This window comes from Chenopodium quinoa, unplaced genomic scaffold, assembly GCF_001683475.1.
Source record: "Chenopodium quinoa cultivar QQ74 unplaced genomic scaffold, ASM168347v1, whole genome shotgun sequence".
NCBI lineage: Eukaryota > Viridiplantae > Streptophyta > Magnoliopsida > Caryophyllales > Amaranthaceae > Chenopodium > Chenopodium quinoa.
This window is the reverse complement of record NW_018743405.1, coordinates 5,275,713-5,299,297: the sequence shown is the minus strand read 5'-3', so window position 1 is coordinate 5,299,297 and position 23,585 is coordinate 5,275,713. Positions and strand designations below refer to the sequence as shown.

At 37.3% G+C, this 23,585-nt stretch overlaps 1 protein-coding gene across 1 annotated transcript; it reads right to left on the bottom strand.

Moving 5' to 3' along the window:
• Nucleotides 1–7,232: 7,232 nt before the first annotated feature.
• Nucleotides 7,233–18,566, bottom strand: LOC110739005 (condensin complex subunit 3-like). Its single transcript, XM_021919460.1, has 12 exons — nucleotides 16,630–18,566; nucleotides 14,944–15,147; nucleotides 14,660–14,805; nucleotides 13,704–13,972; nucleotides 13,364–13,458; nucleotides 11,377–11,524; nucleotides 10,870–11,309; nucleotides 10,250–10,761; nucleotides 10,082–10,142; nucleotides 9,715–9,984; nucleotides 9,019–9,280; nucleotides 7,233–7,761 (listed from the first exon to the last, which is right to left on the bottom strand). Exons 1-12 carry the CDS (start codon nucleotides 16,993–16,995, stop codon nucleotides 7,442–7,444), a joined length of 3,093 nt encoding a protein of 1,030 aa, XP_021775152.1. The 5' UTR covers nucleotides 16,996–18,566; the 3' UTR covers nucleotides 7,233–7,441.
• Nucleotides 18,567–23,585: the final 5,019 nt, after the last annotated feature.

Here is a 23,585-nt window from a genome sequence, read left to right as displayed (position 1 = left end):
TTTCAACAATCCAAATAACCCACAATTAAAATACAAAGTAGTTTTTATATAATTAAGTAGTTCCAACTTCCAAGAATACAATAACAATAATAATAATAATAATAATAATAATAATAATAATAATAATAATAATAATAATAATAATAATAATAATAATAATAATAATAATAATAATAATAATAATAATAATAATAATAATAATAATAACAAGATTAACAACTAACAATAACAAATTAAAATAAAGTTGAGTTAGATCTTACAATGACGCTTCAATGCTTTCCCAAATTTATAATTTCCCGAACTTATAATTTCCCGAATTTATAATTTCCCGAATGTAAATATAATTTTTTTTTTTGGTAGTAGACTAATAAAAGTAATAATAGTAAAAATGTAAAATTTATAAGAGAGTAGGAATTTTATTTTATTTTTTCCACAAAAGAGAGCAAGATTGTAGGATTTGTAGGAATTTGAGAATTGAGAATTTGGGAGTAAGAAAATTAGAGAATAAGAGAGAAGAGATGAGTTGATGAATTGTGAAAATTTTGGAGGAAAATATGAGGTATTTATAGGGAATTTGGGTGGGAAATGGGGTGGAAAACTAGCCGTTTATAGCTGTTGGAAAACGGCCAAAAACGACTAGTTTTCCAACGGTAATTTGGCACGGGCCGTGCCGTGCCATGCCATGCCGGGCCGTGCCTTGCGGGCTCGTGCCGTGCCGCAGGGTCGTGCCAGCGTGCCGGCCCACGTGCCGCCCGGCGTGCCACGTGCCGTACCCGTGCCAAATCCCAAAAATTTGTTCACGGCACGGCCCACTGGTGGGCCGCCGTGCCGTGCCGTGCCGGAGTCGTGCCGGGCCCGTGCCGCCCACGTGCCGGCACGGCCCGTGCCCATGTTTAGTTATTATGATATAGAAATCATGTCTAGGTTGTTATTGTGATTCCTAATGTCATGTAAGGGTGTTTTGATCTTCCTAGTATCATGTTTAGGGTAAAAGTTCTAATATCAAATATGACAATCATGATTATTATGATGCTTCCTATTCTCTTCCTAATATTTTTGTTAGTATCATGTTAGGGCTAAATATTTAATCTTTGATGTTTAGTGATATGCTAGGGTTTGTTATTAATCTTCTTAGTATCATGCCTAGGATCTTGCTATTATTATTATGCTTTATTATTAACATTATTATTTTTATGATTATAATTGTTATAATAATTGTTATGATTATTATTATGTTGCTTGATTATATTTATTGTTATTGCTTGATCACACCTTTTATGCATGTTTAAAGGGAATTTGTACTTGTAATCACGCTTAATAAGATAATTAATAATCTTGTTTAGGGTTAATATGATTATAATTCAAGTGATCGTCAATAATAGTTTTGTTTGTGCATTAAAATTCAACCAACATAGATTAAACAAGTTTAGGGTAAATCTATTGATTGTATGTTAGTCAGAAAGCGCACATGAATACGATCAGAATAAAGTAGAGGCCTATTATTAGGACAAGTTCAATCTCTTTTAGGTTGGATTTGTACCTTCATCCCCAAACTACCAGTCATGGTTCCAGGCCTATTGGAGTTGACGATCTCTTGGATCGTTAAGGGGTGTAACCTTCACCTCGTGAACGGTTTACAAGTTCCTAAAACTTGTTGGCGACTCTTTTGCTCTATCTTCTTTCCGTTTGGACGCCACCGTACTTAAGTTTATGATCACAGTGGGGTTCAAGCTAGGGATAATGCTTGAAATATTCCCTACAAGTGGGTCGGTACTGTAACTCTGTAATGTAATTTTATTGCATGGGTTGATACATACACAAATGCATGGCAGACCTTGTATTTTCAGTAGTGATATGTCAGTTATATCACCTCCACTGACATACTACCATATTCTGGCTAACTCTAGATATTTTGACTTTCTGAATTACCAATACTAGACTAAATTTTTCTAGGCATTTAAAATAGTCTATTCTAGAGTTTTCTAGCTAATTATATTGTAGATATTTACCTAGATTTTTCTAGATTAATCTATTTTAACACCAATCTCATCTATAATATTATTAAAACTCAAGGGGGACAACATGGTACCGTCATGTGTCACCCTTATCTCAACATGACTAGGCGACATATGAGTATGAATTAGCATCCTATGTGGCACGTCATTTGCTCATTGTAAATGGTTCAACATAGTGACATGTGTACCTGTAGACACCCAAATGTGTCTCCCCAAAAACCAAACCCAGTGATGAATACTTTTCACGTTGCTTGTTTATCGAATGAGGAGAAAGTGTGAAAAGTCTTGTGATGTGTTAGTTTTATAAAAATCTTTCATTTTGTTTTTGAAAGTCTTCTCTATTTATGAAAATAGACAGTCCAATTTAGCTTGGTCCATGATAAGGGTCCATTAATAGTGTAGTTGGGTCGGGCTCGTAAAGAGCTTTCTAATGATATATTATAAGCCCAATTCCGATGAATAATGAGGAAATTATGGTCCAAATACTAATTTGAGTCTGAGATGGTTTTAAGGCCCAAAGATCTAGTGGAGGGCCCACTAATTATTATTCCTAAAATTATTAGGATTGATTATAGTCTTCTAGAATAGTCTAGAAGGTTATTTTGAGTTTTAATAGCAATAGGATTGATAATTAATCTGTTAGAAAAATAATGAATTTGGTTTGAAATAAAACAAGTGTTTTATTTTGATAAATTCTGATTTAAAATTGATTAAAAAGGAGTTTAAATCGCTTCATTATATTAAGAAGAGGATTCCGTACAAAGGCGCGTTTTATCTTTTAATCAGCGCTAAACGACAGAGCCTGTCGCCATGCGTGATTCCTGTCGTTTTACGCTGGGCTCTGTCGCTTGCGACAGGGATCTGTTTTATTCCAATTCAAATTCTGATTTGTTTCTATCGATTTCGAACTATTTTCTTATAAATAGGGGTCGTATTTCCCTGTTTTTATTCATCAACAATCATCTATTCTTTCTCTCTCTAAAAGCTAGAAGCTTATTCCCTCTCTATTCTTTTTCTAAACCTTTCCCTAATACAAAATTCCGCATACACGAGTTCTAGACACACCTAGCTAAGTTCGAAGTTGTCTTCACCCTAGACGTGAAAGGTTGATAATTTCTGAGGGTTTGGTCCCAAATCTCTCTTTCAATTTTTTAATTTAATTGTTTTATTTAATATTTTCCTTGAAGTTACTAACGCATGTATTTTGTTGTTCAAAAGAGATACGAGGCATCCAAGTAAGTAATTTAATTATTCTTTTGATATAGAGCAAGTTTATATTATATTAATTCCTAGTATCATGTTAGAATGCCTTTATTGCTTTCTAGTATCATGTTTAGGTTGCTTCCTATTCTTTCTAATATCATGTTAGTATCATGTTAGGGTTAAAGCTTTGATCTTATTGTTTAGTGACATGCTAGGATTTGTTATTAATCTTGTTAGTATCATGCCTAGGATCTTGCTATTATTATTATGCTTTAATGAGAAAATTATTATGATGATGATGATTGTTATTGTTGCTTGATATTATTGCTATTGCTTGATCACGTCTTTTATGCATGTTTTAAAGGGAATTGATACTTGTAATTACACTTGATAAAATAATTAATAATCTTGTTTAGGCTAATATGATTATAATTCAAGGGATCGTCAATAATATATTTGTTTGTGCACTAATATTCAACCAACATAGACTAAACAGGTTTAGGATTAATCTATTAATTGTATGTTAGTCAGAAAGCGCACGTGAATATGAGAAGAATAAAGTAGAGGCTTATTATTAGGCCAGGTTCAATCTCTTTTAGGTTGGATTTGTACCTTCATCGCCGAATATCTAGTCATGGTTCCAGACCACTATGGAGTTAACAATCTCATGGATTGTGAAGGGGTGTAACCTTCACCATGTGAACGGTTTACAAGTTCCTAAAACTTGTTGGCGACTCTTTTACTCTAGCTTCCTCCCCTTTGGATGCCACCATGTTTAAGTATATGATCACAATGAGGCTCAAGTGTGGGATGCTTGAATACCCTATAGTACCATTAATAACTTTTATTGTTACCCCCCCCCCAAAAAAATAATAATAACTTTTATCGTGTAGTTATTTTCTAAATGACTCTTGGTCTTTAATCTATCATGGACTCCAATGAAGAAGAAAAACCTCAATTTAAAATGCCTTAAAAACATCCATTAATTATTTTCCATACTTTATTAAGGAGAAAGCCATGATATCCATTAACTATATGCTATCACATGATCATTCATGGTATCCATTAACTATATCCAGTCAAGTGTACTGTAAATATTGTTCTCATTTGTGTTTAGATTTTATAATTGGTGACTTTTGTCCTTCCCTTGAACTAATTGAAACTATTATTTCTATACCTTTCATATTTAATTAAGGAAAAATTATCGGGAATACTCTGACCTTTGCCTCATCTGCCTAAAATAATCTCATATTTCGATTATTTCTTCATAATCCGATCTTTATACTCAATCCGCTCCTAATTGTCTCGACTGGTCCACTAACTTGATAAAACAAGTTACTTGACACGTGTCGGCCTACGATTGGTCAAAAAAAAATTAAAAAGTTTAAAATTATTTTCTAAGAAAAAAAAATTAATTATTTAAAAAGGGGAAGCCCAAGCCACCCTCCGCGCCACCCATTCCCGTCAGCTCAACTGCCGGACTCCCCTGCCCCGCAGCGCCGACTGCTCATACCCCCTCCCTCAGTGCCGACGCTCACTCTCCCCCCTCCACCACCAACCACCCTTCCACCGCCACGAAAACCAACTTTCTTGGCAATATCTAAACACCTCGGCAACCTCTCGTATTATCGCAAAGATGCAAACATTCCATAAATCCTTCCATCCCCACCCGCCTCCGTGCGATCCCGACATCCTTACCGTCCCGATTCCGACCCCTCTTCTCTTTAACCATCCCGTTTCTTGGGATCTGGTTTGGTGGGGTTTCGAATGGGCTTAGGGTTGGTGGGGTTTCGAAGGAGTTTTGGGGTTGGTTGGGATGGGGCTCCGGTCGGTGCGGTCGATTTCGGGCTGGGAGTGGCGTTTTTTTACGGTGGGGTACGGTCAGCCGGTCAGGTGGGGATGGTAGTGGCCTGGTGGCTGAAGGGGGTATGGTGGTGGTGGGGTTTTTTTTTAAAAAAAATAATGGTGGTGGTTGTTTTTATTTAAATTAGAATTTTCTATTTTTTAAAAAAAAAAAATTGTTTAATTTTTTTATTATTATTTTTTTGATCAATCACGTGTTGACATGTGTAAAAACTTAAAAAAAATAAAATTACTTACATAACCGGTTACAAGTCACTTGAAGCCATTTTTGAAAAGTAGGATTATTTTAGGCAGATAAGGCAAAGGTTTGATTATTGCCGGTAATTTTTCCTTTAACTAATTGTAACTGGTGACTTTTCTTTTCTTAATCTCTTTTGTATTAACCAAGACATATATAGATATAACAGTTTTATACTGTTTGATAAACGTGGGAATGTATTACACTAAACAATCCCATTTATCCAATCTTCAAATAATTGACTATTGTGCATTGAAATTTTTCCGAATTCAAATTTTACATGTAATTAAGAAGTATTGTACCAACATAATTTTATTATGAATGATTTTTTTCCAATATAATAAAATAAAATAAATTGGGGCATTGCTCAAGTCACAAACTAGTTTAGATTTAGAAAGGAGACACAATCATAAGTTAACCCTAGTTGAAAAATTAATTAGTAGTCTACAGTGAAGTGTATGATTATTTAAGCGTATTATGCGTAGTATCTGCTTGCGTGTTGTACTCATAGTTGTCGCTTGTTGCTCGTGAGTCATCACTAGCTGCTGTAGCTGCAACTGCAGCTGCTTGTACCACAAGTTGCATCAATGGGGCTTATGTCTGGCTAATGCAAAAATTATCTCCCACAAAGAAAGTGTTGTAACAAGCAACTACAGGCTCTAAGAGACATGGGCAGTAGAGCTGTCAATTCAGGTATTCAAGTCGGGTTTGGGTCGGGTTAAATCAGGATCAGTTTGTGTCAGGCCAATCTAGCCTCAGATCAGGTTTAGGTTCCGGTCGAGTCAATTTCGGTTCAAGTTATTCCAGGTCGTTCATCCTTTCGGGTATAGATCGGGTCTGATTTGAGTCAAATTCATAATGGGTTCAATTTCAGGTTCGGGTTGTATTGAGTCGGATTTGGTCGGGTTAGTAGATGGTACATTCGGGTTCGGGTTAAGGTTGGGTCAGATAATTATTTGGTCGAATAATCTTAAAGTTGGATCATTCTTGGTTTTGGTTCAAGTTCAATTCGAATAAATTCGATGTGATCAAGTTAATTTATTTAATTACGCTCTGCATAATTTGTTCAAGCATTATCAAGATTTTATTACACTTATATACAAAGTAATAAAGAATAAAAGGTATATAAAATTTAGGGTTTCTCTAAGTTATGCCCCAAACTTCTTTGGTTTCTAAGCTGTGCCCATGCTTTTTCAAACGTCTAAGCTGTGCTCTCAACCTCACTAATTTTTATTAACAATAACCTTTTTTATTATTTTATTTTATGAATTTTTAATTATTTTTTTTAAAGTGTTAAACCAATTAGAACGGGACACTTGTCAAATTAACGCCTCAAACCATTTGTTGATAAAATAACTTAACTTTCATTAACGAATATGCATGTTAAAGGCTATTATTGATAAAATATTGTGAGGTGGAGGGCACAGCTTATAAATTTGAAAAAGCATGGGTATATCTTAGAAACCAAAGAACTTGGAGGGCATAACTTAAAAAACCCCTAAAATTTATTAAATTGTCCATGACTCGCTTCAATAATAGGTTGTGTTGGGTTATAAACGTTTTCAGGTTCTAATAGGGTCGGATTAAATTGGTTGACAGTTACTATCAGTTTGGGTGCAGGTTCGAATTCAGATCATAAAATATTGAATCAAATCAGTTGTCGGTTAACATCAGGTTGGTTCAGGTCGGGTTATGGGTCACTAGTTTCACCCATTGTTCGGATAGGTCAGGTTCAGATCATTATCAGTTTATGTCGGGTTCTCGGGTCGGTTCAATTTTTTACAGCTCTAATGGGCAGTACAGTTAATTAGTTAGTTGTAAGCTAACAAGACCCAACTATAATAAAACATCTCCATTTAATGTCATCAGAGTTAGACGCTTGGAAAGATGGTTGTGCAGCTTGAGGCAATCGGTAACCGTGAAGTTCCTCATTGTATATCTGAATTTGTTTTGGCTGATTTAATGCCTTCGCTTGATTTATAAAGTTTGAGCTCGGTTTTCGTCAAAAAAAAAAAATATGAGAGTTTTATCTGCACATTTTCTCTGACAAATTACACTTGTCCAAAAAAAAAAAAGAAAGTTAAATTATATTACAAATGTAGAGGTCTCTGGAAGCATCAACTCACTGAGGTGATGAGTCTGAACTGTTGGCCTCCTCATCAGAAGTTAAATCTGACTCTTCTTCCTCGTCGATACCATCATAAGCCCTACTAGTAGTCATCTTTGTCAATGCTGCTGTTTTGCAGGCCCTTTGGGAACGTGCACCTGACCGAACAGTTGAGTTAACAATAGACATCACTGAAACTTCCTCGTCAGAAGAGCTGCTTTCTTCACGCTGTACACGCCTTCTTGAACGGGTTGGTCGTGTGGAGCGCTGAGCTGGAGTTGCTGGCATTTCACTTGTATGATCCTCGTCAAGATTATACTCTAGCTCCAATGATCCTAAGAACACCGAACATTAACAATAAAACAATCTGATGAAAACAATAGATTGCCACAAGAATTTAAGGGATTTGGAAGGAGCTTAACACAGTAAGACGCGCCCTAACTAGTCACCTAAAATCTTGTGTGGCCATAACCAAGTAGTTTGTAAAGTTCCCATCATATTTCCAACAAACTGAAATGGTGATGTATGATGCTACTGAGGTAATGCCAAAGATATGGTTATACCCATTATTTCATATTTGTACTCCCTAAAACATACGAAGTATATGATATTGATAGGTAAAATTATAGCTTGAAAAAAATCAACTTATCAGTTATAAGTCAAGGTACTGTTAAAAATCATTCAACAAGACATTATTAACCAGTCACTGTTTCTACTATTAAGCAGAATCTGTAATCACCCTCAAATAATCGAACCCTTGGTCTGAAAATGTCAGTAAAGGACTAAAGGGTAGAAACATCAGTAAATGAGAGAAAATGGACAAACATTGCAACACCACTAAGTCATGAACATAGAGGAAGATCATGGGAATTCTTTACACTGGTACAGGTAAGCTTAAGCAAGAAAATCCTTCAAAGTTTATAGTGTTTCATATTCTAATGTTCAATTTTGGAGGTTATACATAAATAACTGTCCCCTATTGCTAGTTGAAGTGAAAATCTCTTAGGCAGTTGCTAGTTGATATTTCATCTGGTGATCATTTAAGTACATTGAAAATGCTATAAATTGTTGCACAAGCACAAAATATCACGCAAAGGAAGATTAGAAGGATTTTCATTGCCTAGCCTCTACGTAAAACCTTTAAAGGGACATGTGGTCCACCATATATGGAATCACACATGGAATCAACAAATATTAAACCTGATACCTCAAATTTTTTCAAATTTTTTTTAGTTTACCAACATGTTACTCTTAATTTTTGCTAACTATTTTTCTTCAATGGCCTTGAAATACAGACAACATTCCTGTATGTCAATTTACTATACAAAATTCAAACTCAGCCACCTGTCCCAAATCTCACATAATTCAAATCCCAAAAATTCTTGGACGCTATTTTCCTAAATCCCAGTTTGTCTATCATTTATCCAAGGGTGAGAAGTTCTGCAAGCTTGAAATGGTATATCAACAAACAAAAATAGTTGGTATCATTTAATTTTCTGGCAATCAACAATCTTTAATTGTTGTAGCTGGCAATATTACAAGTTTTTATAATAGAGAGAATCACAGAATCTAGAGCAAGTTCAAGGGTTTACCTAGAATGACATCAGCTTTATCTCTTGACAGGTCTTCATCTGGACTACCATCCAATGCCTTCAATTGTTTAGCCATGCTAGTCAGCTCTTTAACGAGCTCCTTATCATATGAGACAGATCCAACAACACAATTTAGCAGGAGTCGCATCAACTTGATTGCTCCTTGTTCTGACACTCGGAAATGGAGTAATATTATGATCTTGCATAGTGCTGCAACGTAAGCTTTTTCTGCTGCTGTTTTCTTTGTCTGAAAGCCAGTCACCTTAAGAATACAAAAGAGTGATAATTACTTATTATGGAGTCGTATGTAAATTCCAATATGTCACCTCATGCCATTTACATTAATAATAAAGAGTTAAATCAACATATATAACCTCTCTACTGCTAAAGCATATATCTCAAAATAAACTCATGCTTCTCACCCATTAAGGCATATAAAAATATTACAAGTCCATCTCCAAATTTTACATGTTAAGAATAGGATTTCCACACTCTGATACGATATAGCTTAAGATTCTTAACATTATTCCAGTAACTGAGAGAAGTTTATATGCTCAGCTTAATTTGGGCTCTGGCTGCACATAACAGTCCCATAAAAGCATGTTTCTCGAATGGCTATTGTTGATGAATCAAAGGTTGTTCACTTTTTTAAAAACAGAATGTTACTTAAATCAATGAGAAAGTCATAAGTAATACCTCAACGGCAATGCGTATAGCAAGACCCTCCTCTCCAGCCACAAATCCATCAGTGTCATCTACAGAACCTGGATTATCCTCAGGGTTATCTACATGATTATCGGTCTCCTTTTTGTACAATATTGACTGCATCATCTGTAGCATAAAACGTGATGCTTGAACTGCACGTTTACGCAAGTTAGATATCATGACCACTGATCCCCTATGATTCCTGTTAATTCCAGGCCACATTGCACGCATTGCTGGAACAAAGGCCTTGGATAGATGCTTCTGAAAATCAAGACAGAACACATAATGTCATGCCGTCAGAATGTGAAGATGTAAATAAGCTCAAAATATGTTATATAATTGTAAAAAATTTACTTACCTTATGATTAACTGACAGTGAAGGGTAATGCTCAAAAAACACCGACAGACATTGTTTTAACCTGTTGAAAAAAAGAAAATTTAAAGAAAAAAAAGGGGGAAACAAAAGCTAAACAACTGCTCCTAAAAGCAGAACCACAAAAAAGCACTGGGAAGCTTATGGAGTTACCTCTGTACTTCACTGTTTTCCTCGCTGAAATAGGAAGCAATTAACTTGGCCAATATTAAGGAATGCAGGGAACCAGGAATGCTAGGATAATTCTCACTCAGAAGAAGAATCTTTGCAAAACCTTCCCCTAGAGTAGCTTGGACTGACTCGTTGCCCCCCACATCCAATACTTGGTCATCAAAATTACTTTCTAATCCAATGTATAAAAGATAGAGTACTCCATCACTGTTGCAATCAACTTTATCACCTATTTCAGGGGCAGGATACAGCCTGTTATCAGGGATTTGTGAGAGTATATCTTCACCTATAGCTCTATCAACATCTTGAGGTCCATGCCACGTTACAAGATCTAATAATCCCTTGCCAGCTAGAAGACTGATTGGAGAGGGGCCCTTGGCAAACGAAAATCCTAGTTGTTTCACCACTTCTTCACTTGGCCTTTTTTCCAACAATCCATAAAGACCAAGACATCTGACAGAAACCCTTTGCACATCCAAATTAAGATGCTTGGCCTGCATACATATTTCATTTCAGTAGCAATATCCAGAAATAAAATGGGGATGGGGTAGAATGAAAAAGGTGTAATGTCAGAGTGATTCAGAAAATTTTTACTTTCATACCCCTGGAAGCAGCAAGGCGTTTAGTAATTCAATAGGTTCAATAGCCTTCCTTTGTAGCAAGGGTAACGATTTTGTATTTTCCAAGAGAAGACCAATAACAGCAAGGCAATGCAACCACTCCATGAAGTCGGCACTTCTTTCTCTGCATGGCCTAGCAAGTTCTTCCACAACGTGAAGAACAACTTCTTCAAACTCTCCATCAGCAGAATGAACTTTCTTTGCCAACCCTGCTACAGCATTGGCCCAGTCCCTTTCGCCACCAATATTGATGCCATCTCCTATCAAAATCTTGTTTTCACTGCAATCTATTTCATATTCAAGTGGCTTATGCAGCAAGTCCTGTACAAATGTGCTGGCAATCCTCCTGATTGTAGCATCAGAGAAGTCAAGCAAAGAACCAAGCAACAGCAGTTGCCGTGATGCAAACCGATAATTTGCTCCTGAAAAGATTCCATTTTTCAGAAGGAGCACACACAAAATCAGGTCAAAGAAATGAGCTTCACCTACCCGCTTTAATATGTGCTTGGACAAATTCCACATAATCAGAAACTGTTGCGGGGAGTACTTTCTCCAGGAGCTCACTGCTGTCAGAAGCTTCTGCTGCATAGACTGCAGCTTCAGTGCCCATAGTTGCAGCAGCATCAGAACCTTTCACCTGTCAACACAGATATTTGTGAATTTCACATGTCTCACGAGGTCACTCAACAACAAAGCTCATTGAAGACAGAAATACATTGACATTACTGATTACTAATTTATGATTATTGACTTAATTATAGGGTACAAGGTACTCTCTCCCAAGTATTTATGCCATTAAAGTTCAAAAAAAGAACATGTTTAAAGTCTGTAAGACAGAACTATCGTACCTATACGCATTTGAAAAGGCTCAAGGCACACTAAGGTGATTAAGGTCCAAAAGCCAACGCGCTAAACGCAGGTGTGCCTTATCAAAGCAAGATACAATTCTGAAAATTTTAAGTGTAAAAATAGGTTGCAAATGAAACTATAGCCACAGGTGAATTTAGTATGGCTTTTTGACTTTTTCAAAGTGCTCTGCCAGACTAATGAAAGCACTTGTCTGCCTGTCTGGTTGTCCCCAATTGCCTTGGGCTTCAGCCACTTAGGCACTATTTTTATACTACAGCTACTGCAACTACTACTACTAATCTACTATTGCTGTTACCATCCATTTTGACATTGGCTGTTGGTAGGTTCTAGAATATGCAACACAAGACTGACATAATGATATGTCTTTTCTCTAGGATCAAGACTCCCAGCAATCAAGTTAATCTATAAAATATTCACCTTACTTACTAATGTGACATATTCTAAACTAAAATATTAGGGGAATAAACAAATATGAAACGTTCTCCCTCCAAATTAGAACATTTGGAGCAAACTATGTCATTTTGTGTAGTATAAACAGCCATTACCATACTTAATATACATGTAGTTTAAACAGCCAATCACATAGTTTATATACATGTAGAATAAACAGCCATTCACAAACATAATATACATGTAGAATAAACAGCCATTCACATACTTAATATACATGTTGAAGTATGTAGTCATTGTGAAAAGGCAAATGAGTGTACTAGGGAAGCATAAAAATCCAGCTGAACAGTTGTACCTACTCATAATGAAAATCAGCAAATTTAATCAAACACTGGCTGTATTGAAAAAACAAGTTTGTAGATTTTCTTTGGGATCCAAAGAATCAAATAAAATAATGATGCATCAAAATAAGTAGAAACTGAATGGATTTCTTTTAAAATATTTCTCTAGTTCACAAACCCCGGGAATTTGAGAGAGACCAAGGGGGAACATAGTAACTGCCAGCAGTGAAGCAACAATATACTAAGAATAATCCAAAGAAAGTAGAACATCAACCCTCTATACAACAACAAAACCTTAGTCCCAAAATGATTTAGGGTCGACTAGCATGAATCGTCATAAGGAACTGTCTAAAGAAAAAAAAATTCCCACTGAATCAGACTACTGTAGTATTCTCCATTTCATAAGATTCATATATTGTTGGGATCACTATTCCAGTGTTCTTACACTTGTGGCATCAATAGAAAAAAAAAATTAAAAAAAAAATAAATTAAATGGATATTACGAATTGAATGTGTACAAATAGTCTCATATGTTGGGTGAGACCTAAACCTCTATTGTTCTATGCATTTATTATTGTCAGTAGATGAAGCAAGAGTGAGTTAATGAGTGTTTGTACGGAAAAATTGAAAAATTATCCTTACAACATCAAAAGCTCTAACACTGACATAGACGGCGTAAGTATATTCCAAATTCCACCCATCTCAAAACATTTAACAAAATTTAATTATATTTCCAGCACACATGAGAAAACTATACTCAGTGCATGTTCAGATTTGTAAGGAAAAGTTATATTTTCAAGCAAAAGCAAAAAAGAGAATTAAAATAGAATGGCAAGAACGCTGTCCATGTAAAAAAGAAATGAGAAAACATCAACCTGTGCCTCTTTTTGTAGGTGCTGACACACAACCCTCCAATAGAGGGCAACCTCTGGTTCCAGTAGTTCATGGCCTAGGCTGTCATTATCTGAATCTGCAAGCATTAAGTTGATCTAAAACACAAATGCAAAACTTACAAATAGCACATTTAAAGATTTATTAAAAAAATTCAAGCTTCCTCAGGAGCTATCAAAGTTTGTGTCACAACATCTCAGGAATTGAACAGGGACCACTACACATTCAGTGAAAGTTTTACTTAAAACAAGTTTTAAGTTCAAATTAATACATTATGTGTATATGAAGCATGAACGTGAAAATAGTGGATTTTAATGCTCAAACCTCTAGCTCCATCACAGGATGATTCCTTGAACTGCTGTATCTTCTGATTTCCATCAGGCTTACCCATCCCAGCATCTAAGAGAGCCCTCATAACAGAAACACCAATGCTCTCGTATGTTTCTACATCAAGGTACTTAAGAAGTTCAATAGGATTATTGTTGCAGTTTTTGCTTAACCATTCATCTTTCATTAACTTAAGACATTCTTTCACAACTGCTGGTGCACGATCAGATAGTCCTCTCTGAAGGATTAAAGCCCGGAGCTTGATGCTGGAAATTTACAAATGGATAAATAAATAAATGGTTTTACCACAAAAGACCATGTATTCAGTAGCATTAGCATATTCTTACTAATTGTCACACCATGTACATCAAGCTAGGACTAAATAAAGATAGAAAATAAACATTATCAGGATCAAATACTAACCTTCACACTATATATAAAGATAAAGGGAACTTGGGGGGGGGGGAGGTGGACAGAATAAATAAAGGATATGAAAATATACTGGATATTTTTTAATGTTGAATCCCATTCAAAATTGGAAAGAATTCAAATCAAGCCATCTACAGTTTATGTATGATGCTTTTATTAACTCGTAAAATTTCAAGGCTAATGCACGTTGCTCATTGGGATTTGGGATAGAAGCCATTCCTTCATTTTCATTATTTCAAGTAGTTAAAAATACCAAAGGAAAGAGATACATGGTTGGATGTTCGATGCATCATGATAATGATTATTTTATACTCAACAAGTGTATAATACTCTGCAACAGAAAATAGCATTGTACAAAAAAAAATAAGGGTTCTGTATTGTCTTGGACATCAAACCATAACGTATATTCATGATCTACTCAGCCAAGTGGAAAATTAGAACCTTCAAAAGAATTTATAACCTAACCTAAGGTACTCAAGAAAAGCAAAATAGGCAATTACGTTGAGCAGCTAAGTGAAGTTTACCTGAGACTCTGGAGGGGAAATTTATTGGCCAAGACAAAATATGCTGCTTTGCGAACTGACTCGCTGACATCAAGAGTACAACCAATTATCACTGACGATGTTGCATTAGTGGGGGGGAGTGCTAGCAGAATAGTCTTTCTTACATCCTGCATGGTTGCATCACGAATTCACAATTCTAAATTACAAGGTTTTTTATACTGAGGGAAATATCCCTGAACATGATTCTAAAACAAGATTCTATGTCAGTGAACAGCTTACTACTGCAAGAAAACATTAATACATACCGCGTTTTGTTCTGAATCCAGGGTTTTAATGAATAAATTAAGTATTTCGCTGTTCTCAGAATCATTCACAAAACGTGATAGAGCTCTAACTGCAAATGTACGAATTACAGGAATTTTATCCCCCATCCGTATAGTCATGCTGTCTACCACCTCATCCCAAAGCTCATTGCTCACTTCTGCGTCATCTGGCAACCGCATTATGATCTAAAAAGCAGAAAATGCCACAAAAAATAAGAAAAAAGGAAAAGTGAACTAGAGACATACCATCTATACAGAGCATTATTCAGATGTTAAGACATAGTTTGCATAATAAAAGTTTCTACAGTAATGTAAACAAGGCTTCTTTAGGATTTCTCTAAATAATAAGCTACGAAAGAAAGAAAGCATCTGCACATGAATGCGTCTAAACTACATTTTCAGTATCTGCCATACTTAGTTTTAAAAGGCGCAAGGCGCACCAAGGCACAAATGGTCCTTGCAGCCTAGGCGCAAGGCGAAGGCGCATGCCTTTTGTATGCTAGGCGCACGTATTTATATATTCATTTCAAATTATTTTTAATTTGATTGTACTTAATAGCAATTAAAAAGATGCATAATAAATTAAAAAATAATATATGTAAAGCTAAGGTAGTCAGAATTTGAAAAAATGTCTATCATTCTTCAATTTATAACTTAAATTTTAGTTATTTTCCTTGAGGCACAAAGGCGCGCCTTACCAATGGCGCATTGAGGCGCACGAGGCGCGAGCCTTCCATAGGTGACTAAGCCTCGCCTAGCTAAAGCCCATTTGGGAGCAGGGCGCTCCCGAGGCATGCTTTTTAAAACCAAGCTGCCATATAAGTAGGACATTCACTGGATCCATGCTCCAACTTCAGAAGCATTGAGATCACAATGAGAATAAATTTTTTTGTATATTATAGCCCGTAGACCTGTAGTCATTGCTGTAGATATCATTTCTAGAAACATGAAGTAAGCATTTTTTTATAACGAAGAATTTGGCATTCTTTGCCTTAAAAACTCTAGTACATATCAACCTAAAAAGTTTATTACTTCACTGGTCCAATTACCATCATCATATATTAGGAACATATATGAAATAAGCATTATAATTAAGTATTCTAATGTTGTAAAAATCAAAATACCATCATTAAACTAGAAATTGACAACGATGGATGTTTTGTGGCAATAGCATTTAAGTATATAGTAATTTTTTCAACATACTCTACTTGCTAAGGAAACTCAATATTGAAATTCTTTTTAAAAAAATTAAATTCAAGCATATTTGAAATTCTTGACAACTGCTTTTATGCATTAAAATCAGGTTCATCATGACAACTGCTTTCAACATTTCATATTATGGGCATGAATACATCAAAAGACAAAATAGGAAGAAAAAAAAAATTACAGTAATCATTAAACAAATCCTACTGGAAAAACCCTAATTATCAAACAAATCCAACTGGAAAAAACCCTAATGACAAGGTAAGAATCACAGGAAGGAACCCTAACTACATGATGATTCAAATAAAATAAAAGATACGGAGTACAATAATTGCTGAATTATAGCAAATGAACCAAATTGAATATTTTCACAAACAGGTCATAAATTGGATGGTTTTAATTTTTAATTTTTTTTCATGAAAAATTAAATTAAACTAAATTAAATAAAATGAAAGATAATTGTACCTCAGAAATAATCTGACATGAACGAAACCTAGCAGTTTTATTAGCGGAAGTGACAGCAGAGAGAAGAAACCGCATAAAAGCTTCGAAGAATTGATCATCAATGGCGGAATTTTTGGAGTCAGTGAAACAGGCGAAGGTGGAAATGAAGCGGATGATGCACTCAGCAGAGGCAGTTCGTCGCTGGAAATTGAAAACAGGTAATAGAGCTTTACGGTAAGAAGCGAAGAAGAGATCTGTAGGTGATGAAGATCTGAGATTCGAGAGTTCCTTGAGTTTTCGATTGTGAGTTGCATATGAAGCTTTGCTTTCATCAAGAATTCCTGCAATTTTTCGAGGTAATTGTTGATCTTGCTCAATTTCCGCCATTGTTGAGCTTCTTTGAGGTGCCCTTTTTGTCTTCCCTCTTTGTTTCTCTCTTCAAAAAACAGTGAAGAAATGAAATGGTTTTTGAATTTGAGCGGGATAAATTGTGTAGCTGAGATTTTTGAAAGGTTGTACCGTTGTACTAAACGATGCTCCCCTTGATAACGCTCCTCTTGTTAATTTGCCAATTATTACCGTAAGTTAATACTACTTTGTAAATTACTACCGCAAATTAAAAAAGTTGTGAATTACTACCGCAAAAAATGTTAAGATGTTGCGATTACTACCAAACCCCCATTAAAACCAACTATGACGTCATTATATCACTTTAACCCATGGTTAAAACCCTTAACCATGACGTCATTATATCCCTAAACCATTTCCTTTTTTTTTGGGGGGCTGGTTAAAGCCCTTAACCATGGTCAAACACGGGTTAAAGGGATATATTGACGTAGTAATCGCAACATCTTAAAATTTTTTGCAGTAGTAATTCACAACTTTTTTAATTTGCGGTAGTAATTTATAAAGTGGTATTAACTTGCGGTAGTAATTGGCAAATTATCTTAACCTTTTTATAAAACTATGGAAAATTGGCGAGGGTTCTTTTAAGTAGTCGATCTTGTGAGAAAGGCTCTTTTATGAAAAAGATGGCACAAAAGGTCCTTTTATCCATTTTGGGTTGTGTAGAGGGTCCGTTGACCAAACTCCAGCGTTGACTTTTTTTCCGGCCAAAAAAAGTCACGTGCATTGCGCGTGACTACATAATTCCATTTTTTTTCTTTTTTTTTTTTCCCCTTTTCCCCTGTTCTTCCCTCTAATACCCTCTATTTTCCCCTTTCCCCTTAAAATATTTCCCTCCCTTATTTCCCTTTAACCCATGTGATGTGACAAGAAGCTAACCCACCATTAATGGCGATGCATTGTTGATGGAATTAATGGCGAATTGTTTTATGGCAAGAGATTAACCCCACAAGCTATTTAATTGGTAAGTGTTTAACTCTGCCCCTATTTTGTCTCTTTCAAAGTAGTAAAAGCTCTCAATTTTTTCCCAAAATTGCTCACTTGGTCTGTAAAAATGGTGAAGAACAAGCAGAAGGCGAAAAGGGGAAAATTCAATGAAAAATTACAAAATTGCGAAACAAAACCTGAAATTGACAAAGGATTCTCACCATACCTGATTCGCCTGTTGTTTATAGGCTTTGATTGTCTTTCAATTGTGATTTGAAGGACAACAATTCAAGTTTTCTGACCTGGGCTAAAATAAGGTTTCAATTGGGTAAGAGGGAAAAATCGAGGGAATTAGAGGGAAGAAGAGGGGAAAAGGGAAAAAAAAAAGAAAAAAAAAAAGGAGGATTAAGTAGTCACGTGCAATTTTTTGGCCGGAAAAAAAAAAAAAAAAAAAAAAAAAGTCAACGCCGAAGTTCGGTCAATGGACCCTCTACACAACCCAAAATGGATAAAAGGACCTTTTGTGCCACCGTTTTTATAAAAGGGTCTTTCTCACAAGGTCGACCACTTAAAAGGACCTTTCTCGCAAATTTTCCTAAAACTAATTTAAGTCCCGTGCAATGCACGGTTATTATTAAATTTTATAAAGAGTTATTGAATTGAATTTTATTAAAAAAAAATAATAAAAAAAAAAAACCTCATAATACTAATTCAAAAATAAATATAACTTTAATTTTATATGTAACTCTATCAATGTCAAGATTAGTGACACTTAAACTTGATTTTTAAAAAAAGGACTTTAAAGTTTTTATTTGTTGTAAGAAAATTCTAGGATAGTACCCGCACATGCTGCATTAGTATTGATACGACTTTTAAGAGTAGAAAATAAAGTGTATATATATATTTCTTAACAAAATCATTTTATTTTTAATTGAATTAAACATTATTGCAAAAGTAACAAAATTGGAAGGGAAAAAAAAGTTAACAAGTATTATCGAAGACTAAAATAATATAAAGCAGTATCAATCATCAATCAATAACTATATACTAAAAGATGCACCATCAATGACACGTGTCATCTCTTGGTGTATCTTTTAGGTTTTTTTTTTAAAAAAAAAAGAAAAATATTTTAGAAACAAATGTTCTTACATATATAAAGTAGTAATTACATATAATAATACAAAGTATAATAGAAGATTCGATGAATTTTTCCAAAAATAGTATTGACACTATAAAGTATAAACTTAAGCAAAAAAATAATTTATGCTTAGAATTTCAATCAATTAATAATTTATGGATACATTAATAATACTTGCCAAGAATGACTCATGTTGATTATTCTTAGTGAGATTTTTTCAAACCATTTTTGTTGTTCTTTAGCATTCAATTAATATGAATACAGCGTACAAGAAAGTCAAAAAATTCCACATAATTTTAAATATAGTTATTAAAAATTAATGTGCATGACACGGGATCTAACCTAATTGTTTAATAATAATTACCTCATTTTTTTTAATAAAAATAATACCAAATAAAAGACTTGATTAGGGGATTTTGCTCCCACCAATTGGAATGCGCCACGTGGGCCAATCAGGTCCTGCTAAGTGTCCCCCAGTTGGAACTGCCAGGGCTTGCCACGTGGCACACGCTTATTCGTCCACCTTGGACCTATTATGTCATGACACGTGGCATACTCCATGCCTAATGGAGAAACCGGCCACCCAGGCCCAATTTCCGAGGGAAGCCCAATCAGCCCAAGGTTAACCTAAACCTAGGATTACGCACATTAAACACTCTCACCTAGAGAGACCCAATCACTTTAATTTCCGCATTAATTACTCCTTAATCAAGTACTAACTTGACCGTCGGAGACGGATCTCCAATCATCCGGAGCATCCGTTTGTTTTGCAGGTACATGCGTCCGGTTCCAGTCTCGGAATTGTAACTCTCCCGCAGGACATCAGAAAACCCGAAACATTTTGGCGCCGTCTGTGGGGAGAGTACTTCTAAGATGGCATCCACGTCTGTACCGACTCCTGAAGAGAGGCGTCCCCTAGACGACCCTCAAGTTTAGTCGGACCACGATACTGAGAATGAATTTGAAGTTGAAGCTCACACAGCTTCAGACGGGACTCTAAGGGCCCGACGCACCCGTCATACCGAAAGGAGGGAACGGGAACATCTTCAAACTGGACTCAGTGATCCAGCCGGCGTACCGCCTGTTCAGCAGCAGCCGGCTGATGGGTCTGCTCCCATTACAAGGAACGAACTCATGACCTTCATGAGGGGCTTCAAGGGAGAGATTCAAGAGTTGCTCAACAAGAAGCCTGCTCTTGCCAAGGAGCAGTCGGCTAAGAAACCTTCCACTTCAGGGAAGAGGAAGCCAGTTCAAGGGCGAGAGGCGACCCCTCATCCTAACCCTAGGAAGTGGGAGCCGCCTGCCCTTGATTTCACAAAATACCGCTTTCCTACTCCAGGAAAGAGAAAACCTGTTCGTCATATTCAGGCGGACAGGTCGAAGAAAACATACACAGATGCTCGGCTATTGCTAGAACAGAAGAAGAATGACCGATTGTCAGAGTCGGCCTCTACTTCAAACTTCCAAGACAGTCAACGCAATACCTCGATGAAGTATACTCAGTCGTATCATGAGAGTCAGTCAGGCGGCACCTCCCGTCAGTCCGGCTTTCATAGCGACCAAGCGGTACCAAACTTACCATTTGTACCGCAACAACAATATTTTTTGCAGCCACCTCTGTTTGGTGGGCATGCAGCAAAAAATGTCCAACCTATGGACTGGCAGCTACGGTTGCTTAGACTTGGGGAACAGCCGTCGGCTTTCTCCAAGGAAATTGCTGAAGCCGCTCAGCCGACCAAAGTGAAAAATGTATAAGTAGGCGCCTATGACGGCACTACTAACCCAGAAGATCATTTGATGGAATTCACCAACCTGATGTACCTTCAAGGGTTGGATGATCCCACTTGGTGCAAGTGTTTCCCAGCGACTCTCAAAGGAATCGCACAACAATGGTTCGGCAACCTACCGACTGGTTGTGTAAATAACTTCAGGACGCTTGCTTACTTATTCACCTCCAACTTTGCCATGAACATACCTGCGAAGAAGACGACCCTTGATTTAGGAACGATTCAGCAGGGCGAGAAGGAGGGGCTTTGTTCTTACATCAGGCGGTTTAACCTGATGAGAATACAGATTCAAGGGTTACCAGATGAGGTAGCCTATACTGACTTTTTCAGAGGCCTCAAAGACGGATCGACATTCAAATTTGATTTGGTCCGAAAGGGGTGGCGACTCTTCAAGAGGCCTTGATTGAAGCGGAAGCCTATATACAGGCGACTGATCTTTGCAGTACAAAACAGTCGGACGGGAAAAGGTTCGACAAAAAAGAAGGGCGACAGAAACAGTTGTTGAACAAAGATGAGAAGAAAAGAAAAGAGGTCTGGGCGACTATTTCCTCTAAACAGCCGGCCCAGAAGAAGAAAAAAGAATTCAAACCATACTCCCCAAAGTATGCGTTTAGTAAGGACAACCAAGCTATCCTAAAGGAAATCAAGGGACGGATCTCAATTGAGAAGCCGGTCCCCATGAAGGGTTCTGCAAGCAACAAGAACCAAGAAAAATTCTGTGATTATCATGAAGATGTTGGTCATCACACCAACGAATGCATCAGTCTCATGCGGTATCTGGACCGCCTGGCTGAGTAAGGTGATCTTGACTCTTATGTCAAGAAATCCACGGGGAACACTTCCTCGAAAAAGCAGTCGGCCAAAAAGAGTCAACAGGCCGACAGCTCTGATACAGATGATGCAGTCGTCTACACCATTGCAGGCGGCTTCGCAGGAGGCGGTCCCACTATTAGGGGCAACAAAGATAATATCAGGCGGCTAGATGTAAATTCCGTTCACCAAGGACGACCCTCCAAATATTCATTTCCTGAGATTGTCATCACTGAAGAAGATCTAGGAGGGGTAAGGGGGCCGCATGACGACCCTATCGTTATTGAGTGTAAAGTGGCCAACCAAAGAGTTGGCCGAATTCTTATAGATACTGGAAGCTCCTCAGATCTTATCAGAAAATATCTGTCAAAATTAAAATATCAAACTGATTGCATACATCCGGCATCCCACCCTTTACTAGGGTTTGGAGGAGGAGTCGTCCACCCAGTGGGACGAGTGGATTTACCCATCCGCCTGGGTGAAAAAGGGGAAGGACAACACATGGTAGTCCGGTTCCTGGTAGTAGAAGAACTCTCGGCCTACAACATGATTCTGGGACGACCAACCCTGAATAATTCCAAGTCTGTTGTAATCCCATCTCTTATGTTGCTCAAGTTTGAGAGGGATAATGGAACAGTCGGGTCCCTAAAGGGAGATCAGAGGATGGTCCGAGAGTGCTATCTCTCGGATATCAAGCCCACTGTTATGACCGTTGGGTCAAGTGGTGGAAAAGCAGACCTTGACAATGTCAAGGAGAGTGCGCCTGTTCAAGAAGCAGGCGGCAAGAAGAGAAAGGCAGCCCAGACGGGGGCCGCAAGAAAAGACAGAAAATAGCAATCATTGGCAGAGGAGCGGTCGGACGAATTCCGCCCTCAGCCGGCTGGTGAGCATACGGACCTGATCTTGGACGACTCACGTCCCGACCGAACAAACAAAGTTGAGACGACTGCTCTGAGAGTCCTGGGTGACGATTTGCACAAACTATTGAAAGAATACAAGGACATATTTGCATTCGAAGTCCACGAAATGCCAGGCATTAGTCCTGACCTGGCGGTACATAAACTGGCTGTGGATCCGAAAAAGAAACCGGTAAGGCAGAAAAAACGGAACCATGGCGAAGAAAGAAGTCAGGCGGCAGCCGCCGAAGTTAAAAAACTACTTGATGCAGGGTTCATTCGGCAATGTTACTTCCCAGACTGGGTTGCAAATGTGGTACTTGTTAAAAAGCCGAATGGCACCTGGCGAATGTGTGTAGATTACACAGACTTAAACAAGGCGTGCCCCAAAGACAGTTACCCTCTGCCTAAAATTGATAACCTGGTCGACTCAACAGCCGGCCATGCTTTAATGAGCTTTATGGACGCCTACTCTGGTTTCCATCAAATTCCTTTATGGAAGAAAGATCAGGAGAAGACGGCCTTCGTCACTGATCAAGGGTTATACTGTTACACGGTTATGCCGTTCGGTCTTAAGAATGCCCCGGCCACCTTCCAGCGAATGATAAACACTGTGTTCTTTGATCAAATCGGGAGAAACGTCGAGGCATACATTGATGATATGATTGTCAAGTCTAAGCTTCAGACAGATCATCTGTCGGACCTCCGAGAAACTTTCGCCACACTCAGGCGGCACCATGTCATGCTCAATCCCAAGAAATGTGTATTTGGAGTTGAGTCTGGGAAATTTCTCGGATTCCTTATCAAGTAGAGAGGAATAGAGGCGAACCCTGAGAAGGTGCAGGCGGTCATCGACATGCAGTCGCCTCGTACCGTCCGAGAGGTTCAGAAGTTAACAGGTTGTCTGGCGGCCTTGGGAAGATTTCTAAGCCGATCAGGCGACAAATGCTTATACTTCTTCCAGGCCATTAAGAAGAAGGCAAGGTTTGAATGGGGGCCGGATGCTGAGGCGGC

Excerpts from the sequence above, each read along its gene's own strand:
- LOC110739005 (XM_021919460.1), bottom strand. The coding sequence starts at position 16,995 with ATGGCGGAAATTGAGCAAGATCAACAATTACCTCGAAAAATTGCAGGA. Across the intron at positions 11,310-11,376 it reads CCAAGCACATATTAAAGCGG|GAGCAAATTATCGGTTTGCA; the intron begins GTAGGTGAAGCT and ends GAATCTTTTCAG. Across the intron at positions 9,985-10,081 it reads CACTGTCAGTTAATCATAAG|AAGCATCTATCCAAGGCCTT; the intron begins GTAAGTAAATTT and ends CTTGATTTTCAG.